The following is an 11,639-nucleotide window of genomic DNA, read 5'->3' on the forward strand; positions in this document are numbered from 1 at the left end:
ATTTTAGAATCCTGAGCTGTACAATTTGTGGAGTAAGCAATTTTGAACACAGGTAGAGCAGAGTCCCGTCGTGTGTGTAAATGGGTCAATGGCTGTATTCAAATGAGACAAATCTAGGACCAGCACACAGGTGAAATATTTCAACGATGATGCATCGCGTTTGTTTGTAAATTTGTATTTTAAAAAAAAAATTACATGTCGTTTAAATGTTCTTTGCAACTAGGTTCACACAATGTTTTGATTTAAAAATATCTGCAGAGAATTTCTGTGTGAGTCATAATGAACATGAGCAATATTGTATATATTTTCTTTTCTTTTTTAAAAATTTATTTTTTGCACAAAATTATGATACGAAGAAACGATATGATTAAAATTTCAGATTTTTAATGAAAAATATCAGATTCAATATTATGAATAAAATTGGATTTAATCATATACAACTGCTATTTAAAAACTTCTTTTATTAAAGAAATATATAAATATGCCTGGAAACAACAGAAACAAGTACAATGTATATAAATTGACTGATTTACTATATTCTCTAAATTGCTATATATTCACTGTACACTCCCTCTTCCATTAAAGGAGACTGACATTAAACTTTTCATTGATTTCTACACTAGCTGTATCAATAAAAATGTCGAACAAGAAATAGAATCAGATTTACATGCATCTCATATTTAAACAAAATTAACCAAAATAAACGTATAGTATGGACAATTTTAAAAGAAAAACAGATATGATTTTTATTTTCGATGATTTATAATACTATTCGAAATCGAATGCAAGACAGTTCAGCGTGCTTCAATAATATCGTCATTTTAAAGGGGGGAAACACAACCCAAATTGTATGTTTAAACTCCTAGTGATTAGATGCGCATAATAACTTATATCATAAGAGCTAGAGGCAAAATGTATGTATATGTATAATAGTAGTGATGGGAGGGAATCAAACAATCCGGGGGGGGGGGGGGGGGGGGCTAAAACTCCCAGAGGGTGCAGGTCAAGACTTGGTGAGGCTCAGGAGACAAAGTCCCCGGATACTCCTTGGTATATAATGTGTGGGTAAGATATACTACAGTCGTTTGTCAGCAATCTGCGTGACCAGTTGGGAGCCTAGGGATATCAATGAGACCCCCTGAAGCGCCTGGGTAAATTAGCATATATTGCATGTTTGGTTTTTAGCTAGTTTAGCTCATTTGTATTTGGGAGGAGAGGGTATTTGGCTGGCTAAGAAATGTTGCAGTCGTTTTTCCCAAGATTCCTGCAATGTATCAATTTCCTGCACAAGGGAGCGAAGTCCTCACAAGCTTCTTAATGTAGTTTTGCTGTCATTTTCTATGGGGCTTCTGTGGCGGCCCCATATACCAGTCTACCTGTAACAACAAAGTCACTTTGGCTGTAGGGGACTTCATATAGATGCTTATATGTAATATTAATTCTCCATAATTTTTTTCGGGGGGTGGGGGTAATAGTGGAGCTGTACCTTGCGACGCCCATGTGTATATATCCAATAGGTAGTTTATGTGGTCCGATCGTGAGCTATTTACATACCTTTAAAAGTACAGACTGAATAAGAACTGGGGATAATCAATAATGATATTGTATCTGAAAATAGATACTTCAATTGAACCCCCCCCCCCCCCCAGAAATAACTCAGGTATAAGTGAGAATTCATGCTTTCAGAAACCTGGAATGAATGTTAATAGATTTAAAAAAAAAAATAAAAACAAACTTAGAATCAATAAATACTTTTTAATCCGCACAAAAATGAATATCCGAGCGGCATATTTCAAAGGAAAACAAAACATTATAAAGTAGTTAAATGAGCGTGATATCTTTTATTTTAGTCTAGACATAATTATTTTATGGTTATTTAATATGACAGCATACATTTACGCGGGACTGTCGTGAAAGAAGTGTTCGTAGACTTCAATGGAATTGCACTGGGCGGGGCAGACCTTGTTTTAGAAACCAAAAATCTCCAAAATCAATGTTTGTATACAAACTGCACATAGAAACATGTAATGAAAGATCGGAGGGCAGGGGGTTCAGCCTTCAACGATATAGCTGAGGAGCAATTTGCAAGACAAGGAAAACTTTGTCTAGAAACGACGAAAGCCACTGACAGGATGCACGTATGGGCTAGATGGACCGGATCTTGGGATGTGTATTCGAGGAATTTAGAACTGCCGAATAAGTGTATTGAATACGGCATTTATTTCTTGGATTTTTTATCTACACTTTCTTTAATCGAAATATGGCACTCCCTCACACAGTGCTTGACCTGTGTAGAGCTCTGCGTAACCATAAAGTTTTAAAAGACACGAGTATTTCGCCTGGTTAAAAAAATTGCTATGATAGTCTACGGGTATCAAAGTTTCATATCATTGAATAATTGAATACAAATCCCAAGACAGCAAGAAATAGTGATATATGTACATGTACGGACATGTACAATCGCACTTTTTTTTTTTGGTAACATTGATTTTTGTAGATTTTGACTCTACTAGAAGTTTTCTTTTGAACGGAAAATTAATTTTAGTGATAGTCGCGTCGCGAAGCGACTCAGTCCCTTAAACACAACTGATTCACGTGATTTGCTCTTCATCAGCTGAAAAATACCCATAATGCTTGCGGGAAAATGTCGCCGTCACTGCGGTATACTTCATAGACAACCCCGTAGATAAATAGTTTGGAAAGTACCATAAGTATTTTTGAATTTCAGACAAGCTCTCCTCTACCTTCGTACGTCTGAACACGAAGAAAGAAAAGGGGAAAAAAAGACCGCAGCTAATAACGACGTCACAATGCACTGTTTATATTTTCCTCGTTTATGCCTAAAGTTGTGTTGCAAAGTGTTATGGGTCTTCACTCGTCTCAACGGTCACACCGTAAAACATATTAGTTTAGGCCTATATTAATATTATGGAATTTACATACTTAAACGGCAAGTAATGCAGCATTGATAGTGATGCAGAGTTGATTTGATAGTCAACTCACTATACAAGGGCAGATCACTCTAAGCAAAGGTTTTCTATTATTTTTTTTAAAGAAAAAATTCCATTCTATCTATATTTTGTCAAGTTGTCAATTATGAATGACAGTCACCTATCACTGTATCGATACATATTTAATCTTTCAGCAAAGCACATGTATCTCATGATGACCTTATAATGAAAAACTACACCTTTTGGAACTCTTCAATGAAAAGATGAAGATAACGAACAGTGATCTATCTCATAACTCCTATAAGGAATACAAAATAGAGAGTTGGTCAAACACGGACCCCTGGAGGTACAAGTGGTGCGATCAGGTGTCTAAGAGGAGTAAGCATCCCCTGTCGACCTGTCACACCCGACATGGGCCCTATATCTTGATCGGGTAAACGGAGTAATCCGTAGTCAAAATCAGTTGTCAGAATATATTGTTCATAAAAGTCCCTTAAACATGACAATTGTTTTAATTATGTAGAACTTAAATCTGTCTGTTCCTCTTAATCACATCTATAAAATATATGTACAAATTGGTCACAGCAAATATATACATATACCAAGTATTTTCGGATTTCACCAAGCGGTTACAGCGTTCCTATGAAGTCCCAGGTTCGAATCTCGATCCTGGTGTCTCATCAAACCTAAGACATGTAAAATATATTACAAAGTGAGAGTCACGGGTCTTGAGGATATGACTTCAAAAAGCGTCGCACTGTAAAGAATACTTACTGCTACGGTCTTGAGCGCTATGCAGATATATGACACTTCTTCTAAAGCTGACAAGATCTGTATATATGTGAAAGATGAAGATAACGAACAGTGATCAATCTCACAACTCCTATAAGCAATACAAAATAGATAGTTGGGCAAACACGGACCCCTGGACACACCAGAAGTGGGATCAGGTGTCTAGGAGGAGTAAACATCCCCTGTCGATCGGTCACACCCGCTGTGAGCCCTATAACTTGATCAGGTAAACGGAGTTATCCGTAGTCAAAATCAGTGTGCCAAGAACGGCCTAGCAATCTGTATGAAACACGTCAGACAGCATTTGACTCAATGATAGGTTGTATTGACGAACTAGATCGTTATAACGACCATAGAATTTGCGAAATGCTGACTTCAATCGAGACTGTTGAAACCCCTGCAATCTTGTTTGTCAGTAACTTGTATCGATTTAAAAACTGATTATACGCAGAACAAGCTCTTGCGATTCGAATCAGTTGAGAGATATAAACACCATATGCAGGCGATAATGGAATATTGCTACATAAATATGGGAAGTTGACGATGGAGAAGCTGAAATCATCCCGTTTGTCATACAGTTGAGTTTTCAGTTTGCCGTTATTGTCTACTTTCAATAAAATATCTAAGTATGAAGCAGAAGTGGACGACTCTGTGGTGTCTTTTATTTCGAGCTCACAGGGATATATCTAATCGACATATGAATGAAAGTTATTAATGTTAATAGACAAAACGTCGTCGATATATCTAAATGTCGAATTGAAGGCCACAGCAAGAGATTTTTTCTTCTCACGTAGAAGTTTTTGAATAAATTCTGCTTCATATGAATATAGAAACTGGCCAGCTAACAAAGGAAAAAAATTCTTGAACTGGACGTAAGACAAGAATGAGTACTTTTTGATTTGATTGATAATCGTGTGAAATATACATGTATTTCAGTCATCTATGTTTCAACAAAGGGAGTTTTAGTGTGCTACTGTCATCTCTATCTAACGAACGAAAGTTCAATGTGAAGACGAGGGTTCAAATTGTAGCCAAGAGGTTTTGTAGACCGCTGGTGTAAGTTGATAGGCCGCATAATAACAAATACGCATCCTTTTTTTGTACTTTTATGTTTTATGCAAACGAAAACTGATTTATTATGCTACATCAGGTAATTGATTTCGAAATGCATTCTATAAAGTGATTTCATGACCTTGTAATTCATAATTTGACAACTAGAAGTCTCTTTTCGCTTCCTCTACTTGGCATTTTCCAGGCACCACATGTAGATTGCCGGAAACGATGAGTCATGTGACTGCCGGAAGTTATATATTGCATGTGTAATTTAACCAAGATAGTAACCACTTGCGCATATTGATGTTCTAAAATCATCTTTTGTGCTTGCTTCTTACGCTCTTTCTTTGACGTAACAATTGCTAAGGGTCTATCGGCGGAAAGAATTAATGGGTTGCTGCATATGGTGTTCTTAAAAAGGCATCAATCGGTGTAAAGTGCAGAAGAACCTCATCAGATATTATGATACTAACAGCTTTAATAACATCCATTTTATAAACTAAAAACAGCAAACCCTCTACAAATTAGGAACAAATTGTCTCGCTGATAGCTCTCTAGTGAGGACAAGTCAATTAGAGTTTTTGGTATTACCACACCAGTCGTGTTGTGTTCATGACCGTGAAACATGTATGCCCCATTAACCTTACAAGGTATTAGTCATTCATTGAGAGAAAAAAAACCTTGGAAAACTCTACACAAAGAGAGTCGCGTTTTGACGACAGACCTTGTTATATAGACAGTTAAACGCGACCATTGGAACTTCAAATTGTCCAAACAAACAAAAAACCCAAAAAACAAAAAACCCAGCTTATCAACAAATCATGTAAGAGACTGTGGTAACAAATAGATGTATCTGGTGTAAGTTGGTTGGTATTCCGTTTTAAAGGCATGACACGTGTTGCGAAGTAATCACGTTCGTCGAGTAACATTCATGACATTGAATGTTAGACTTTGTTCGAGACAAAATTACCAGAATACACGTGTTAATTAATTGTACCATTATCACTAAAAATGCCACTTCTTGCATAAGAACCTCGAAAGTACCAAGTCCTTCCCTATTCCCTTATGTTTTTGTGTGCAAGTTCCATATCGCTGTTTGCAGATGTTAAAACACTTACGAAAAAAAATATAATAATACACAGACTTGTAAAATGACTTGCTGGAAAAAAATTACGTCCGTCTATAGTGTAAAAGTTGTACTACATTATAAAATGCAGTTCCCTTAATATGAAACAATAACATACTGACTCAACCATGTCATGTAAGCATAAAATGTGAACATGGTATTACTGTGCCCTCACAGATCAATCACATATTGCTATTATGAAGCATGAATAATTAACGAAATTCATGTATAATCTTCTACGCCTATATGTGTAACTTAATTCAAATTAGTTTACATAGCATTATTTATATGTACAAACTTTTTAAGTTTGATGAGTCACGACAACTCTTTTCACACGTTTTACAAAGTTAAAACACCCACTCTGTGAATAAGCAAGTTTTTTTTCATGACTTTATTGTTTTAAAGTGCTCATTACCTCTCAACTCAAGCACTGCCAATTAATACCGTATGAAGGTTTATGTATCGTGTTTGTCATCATAGATTAATTTTTTTAATTTATCAACTTTTAAGTGATAAAGCAAAAATTTAAATTCTTTAAATTCGGTTTTTAAGGAACGGTGACCGTATATTATCTTAATTAAATTAATTTATTTTGGATTCTGATTTGGCTTCTAAATCAGTTAATGATTCCAGTAATATTAAAAACCATTAGCAAGCGTGCCTTAGTTCGCCGAGGAGCTAATTAACGGCTGCTTATCATGCTTGTTTCACATCAGCATACCTTGTACATCTATTCCAGTCAAAGCTATTCTTTGGTCACTTCGTATACTGTGGGTATCAAGTAGCCATTGTGATTTTAAATTACTCAACAATGACTGAATCACGACTAAACATTTCAGAATTTATCTCAGTATGAGTGCATTTTAATTTTAGTTTGACCTTGAAGTTATGAGATGGATATTTTACCTCCTGCAATCAAACAACAATATTCCTTTATTTCCGTGAATTAATTAAAACAAAAATCGTTAATACATACTTTCTGTGTCAAAATTGTATAATCCCGACTTCCTAAACACTGGCAAATCCATAACAATCAGATTAAAAGAATCTGTATTAATTAGTGCATAAATCTGAATATCAATTACAAGGAAATGTAGGTTAATGTCAGTCACTGGGTGTGACAATGCCAGCGAGATTCGGACCGGGGCTGAATTTCTAATGTGTAACTTCCTGGTTCGATTACGAGACAATAAACCTCACGTGTAAGTTGGCGGCATCGCTAGATCTGGAAAAGTCTGACTTTGCTTTGTTTTACTGTCTCATTCCTGGCACTACCATGACCACGAGACAAACTTAAGGTCGAAAAAAGTCGGCTGGTCTCAGTTCCCAGAAATTAAACTTCTTTTTTTTTTTTGTTGAGTAAAAGAAGAAAAAACAACACAAAACACTCCATTTTGTTTTCTAAATGACTTTTTTTGCAAAAACTTCTAAAAATACAATACTGTAAAATTTATTTTAAAAAAAGGCAGAATGATAATATATGAAGAATGATAATAAAAAAAACAAAAACAAAAAAAAAACAACCTTAAATCTCCTACAATTATTTATCTTAGCGTATTATTTCAATATTATTGACTTTTTCTGAAATATGTTTGGCTTTGAATATGATTTATTGTAATGGAATTCTAAGTCAAATCACCTTCTAAAGTGACATCAGCTTTATGCAAATCTGTGATTCCGAATGACATACAAATATTGTTTTTTAAAATGGGTTATGGCAATTCTTTAACATTGGTCGTAACAGCGTCTGGTAATCGTGGACGTCCTGGTTCTCCTGACAGCCATTTTTTCTACCGTAAAGGTACGCCATAACCTTGTTCCTTCATTCGCAAGTGGTCGTGTTCCTACGAATATGGAACGATAACCGCACAGTGACCCTTGTACAAAATTCCATTCCTGTAATTCTCAGAAGTCGCCGAGCCTTTATGCAAACAGTGGGGCGCTTTTCTGATACCATGATTTGTCCCGATGATTGGGATACTACGTTGGTTTTAAAATAAAAGAGCAGGGTAAATCCGGGACCCGTTCTGTCTTTGTATTCAGCATGATGTACATGTAACCGAACAGTGGTCAATTTAAAAACAATATTAAACAAAAGTAATCATGAGATTTTGCAACTCTATTTTTACATTGCCGCCTTTTTAGAGATTTCAATATCAAAGCATTCCTAACGTATTTCCCCCCACTACACTTGAGTAACAACATTTAACTTTATTAAAGCCCCACTACACTACAAACGAGATGTTTGAATATTGTATCAAATCTTAAGTTCTCATAAGATATATCAGAAACAATTTTCAGATTCATAAAATCTTACGAATTTTAGCTAATTTTTGTCTATAGGAGGTATATTTATCTCATTTCATATTATATTTTAACGATTGGATGAAGAAGGAGAAGTATTAATGTACAGTGTGTATGAATGAATAAAATAATCAGCGGAGTCGTATTGTTGCATCAAAAGTTGCGCCGTAAATCAAAAGTTTTCATAACAGATGCATCTATATACCCCTATCAATCTCATTTGCTAATGCCGGTTGACTGAGAAAGGTATAGTGGAAAAACAGAAGAGAAAAGAAGTTCTACCCATAATTTTTTAAACATATATTTTACGATTGACATCATTGTTCTCAGGGGAGGAGGGAGGGGGGAGCTGGGGTCTAGCGGACCTTCAGGTCTCAGCATTCAAACCTAAAGAGAGTTTTAAAAAAAAAAACTAATTTATTGGTAACTTAAAAATAATAAACAAGCAAACTTTATTGAACCTGTGAGTTTTCAGCTCGAACCCCCTTTCATACCGGTAAATGGTTTATTGAAATGTAATGAAAGGAATGTCTTGACGCAGATATTCAGACTAGCAGAGATATGCGTACCTGTGTCTGTGGGTGAAATTTAAAATGTTGACTTACATAAAACTGAGAATAAGCTTTAAATGCGAATTTAAAGGTCGAGATGGATTTGCTTAAATCCCCTTTTTATTGGCACCACGGGAAGGAAAATAAATGAATAACAAAGATAGTTTTGCTTTTATTATTCAAGCAAAATCTACCTTCACTCGGGATTTTATGATGCAATTGGAGATATCGTTCGATATACATGTACACTTTGAATGAACACAAAAAGTGAATGTATATTTGTTCTGCTTGAGGACGGTAGATAATTGGATTCTACGTCAAAATAATTGAGTTTACAGGTTATTGATATTTTGCTATTGGACACCAACAAAACTACAGGAGAAAAAATGGCGACTCTTGCCTTTCGTTATGGTATGGGGATCATACTGGCCGTAGTCGGTGCCCTATCGGTCATCTTAAACGGCCTCCTTTTCTTCGTGTGTTTGAAGAGAAACCGTCTTAGAACACCTCCACGGTATTTCCTCATTTCTCTGGCTGTGGTGGATATCGTTGCAGTGTTTGGGTGGTTGTCTCTAACCATCGTTTCTTTATTTAACGACGGATGGATTTTACCATCCGAGGTCTGTAAACTCCAGGAGTACACCGTGTCTTTGTGTTTGTACATCAACTCTCACTCCTTCCTGCTACTGGCTTTCGAGAGATGCCTCTTATTTGTTCGGCCTTCCAAACACCGTGAAATCTTCATAAACACCGTGGTTCTTATCGTCATATTAGCTCTGTGGGCATTCGATGGAACTCTTTCCGCATTTCCTTATTTTGGATGGGGAACAGTGAGTTATTTTTCCAATCAATTTCAATGCGCCATGGATTATGAGAAAAACATACGGGAAATGAATTTTGTTACCGTTATGTGTTTTGGGATCCCTATTACTATATGTTTAGGACTTTATTTGTTCATTTTTATAACAATTCGGAAAATCAAGAAGCGAGAGGATGATGATGGAGCGCTTATCGTAGAGCGGAACCGGAAAGCCATAGGTGATTCCTACTCACAAAGACTAAAGAACCAGCAGCACAAATTCCAAAACGCTGGCACCAAAGCCATCAAACCGAACATAGGGAAGAAATTCACGTACACAGAGGATGGATACATAAGTAATGACTCGTCAGATGACGAAAACACCCAAAAAAGTGTCAACAAAGATGCTCAGAAGCAAACCGTTCAACAGAAGAAGGTGTATCATATGGCCAAAAATGACGCATTGCTCACAAAGACATACGTCATCATGACGTTTTTAGTGTTTCTGCTGTGGCTTCCTTACTTGGTTGTTACTTATATTTTTGTGAAGGACAGGTATGCCAACATCAGTGACGAAGTAATGTTTATGCTTGTCTTTTTATGCCAGTGTTCTACACTTGTAAAGCCTGTGGTGTATGTCACATATAACGGCTACTTTAGGAAACATGTGATCAAATTATTACGAGGTAAAAGAGTCAAACAAACTGATACTGAAAGTGATGGACAGACAGACCCACGAGGTTATGATAATTTGGCAGTGGAGCAATGAAAGTAACAATGACGTGTTTCGTACGTTCAAATACACGCATCGAAATTTCGGCGCTTTGAAAATTCCAAATTATATTTATCATTTTCTACATGTATATAGATCTACGATCTGCATATATGACATTCTTAACAGCGGTGTACATAGTGTTTAAGTCAAGTCTTGAATTTGTTTAACATAAGACCAAAGATCTAATTTCCATTTCATTATAAACCTCAGTCGTATAACACCCCATTCCATTGGTGGTAGATTATAATCATTACTCACGAAGAGAAGGCTCGAGTTAACTTTATCTAATCTAGTGTCTGTCTATGAAGAACCACTGACACGATATGAAAGGGATTCAGGCAGTGCAAATGAAGGAGTATGTCCCATTTCAAGGGAGAATAATGAGGGAATAGTGATAATGGGGTGGGACATTCAAAAAAAATATCAATCAAAAATCTTTTCGGGGGCTATTCGTCCCATAAGCCCAATCTTGCATGCGTCTTCAAAGTTTCAAAGTATGACCCCTTGGGCAAAAGAGGGACCACAACAAGTGTTCCAGATTTTACATAGGATAACATACACTGCATAGGGATGTCCCTTTAAAATATTTACAGTTTGACATTTATAGTATTCAAGCATCTATATGTAGCACATTTGCTGATTTCTACTAATTGCAAGGTGGTTCAGGTGAGCCGTGTGGCCCGGGACCTGTTGCTATAAGTTGCTTTTAATTCCATAATTTTTAAAATTTTGAAGGTGTTGATTGTAGTTTTGCTTTAATTACTTTCTGGGGTAATACCCGGGGTTGTTCAATATACGTTCCGTGTATGTTGATACTAACGCTTGCAATATATACATGTATATGACCTGTATGACTAATTCACCGGGACGGATCTGATTCACGCAAAAGAATTACGCTACGTAAGTTATATAATGTGCTTTGTATAAATCTCTCATCCAGATTCTAGTATCAGGTTGAGGAATATGATGTGTCGTATTCATGAATAGTTCGATTAAACATACAGTTTTAATTTTTCACGAGGTTGTCATTCACGATATAGTTGATATTTGCATCACTGCATTTGTCATTTTGGTATGCTGTACATTAAAGTGGATATGTATACCTTTATGTAAAAAACCTTGCTATATAGATATGAACATTGTGGGCTTATGATACCGGTAATTGGTTTATTGAAATGTAATGAAAAGTAATTCCAAAAGTTGATGCACTTAGGAATGTATGTTCCCGGTGTTCTCGTGCATCGTTTTAGAATATATGCGCACGAATTTATTCTCGAACACAATGAAG

General features: G+C 36.0%; 1 protein-coding gene across 1 annotated transcript; it reads left to right on the forward strand.

The window, feature by feature from the left end:
* The first annotated feature begins 8,899 nt into the window (after positions 1-8,899).
* LOC125649070 (rhodopsin, GQ-coupled-like) lies at positions 8,900-11,365 on the forward strand. The gene has a single exon (XM_048876289.2). It carries the CDS (start codon positions 9,164-9,166, stop codon positions 10,343-10,345), a length of 1,182 nt encoding a protein of 393 aa, XP_048732246.2. The 5' UTR covers positions 8,900-9,163; the 3' UTR covers positions 10,346-11,365.
* Positions 11,366-11,639: the final 274 nt, after the last annotated feature.

This window comes from Ostrea edulis, chromosome 5 (assembly GCF_947568905.1).
Source record: "Ostrea edulis chromosome 5, xbOstEdul1.1, whole genome shotgun sequence".
Classification (NCBI taxonomy): Eukaryota; Metazoa; Mollusca; class Bivalvia; order Ostreida; family Ostreidae; genus Ostrea; species Ostrea edulis.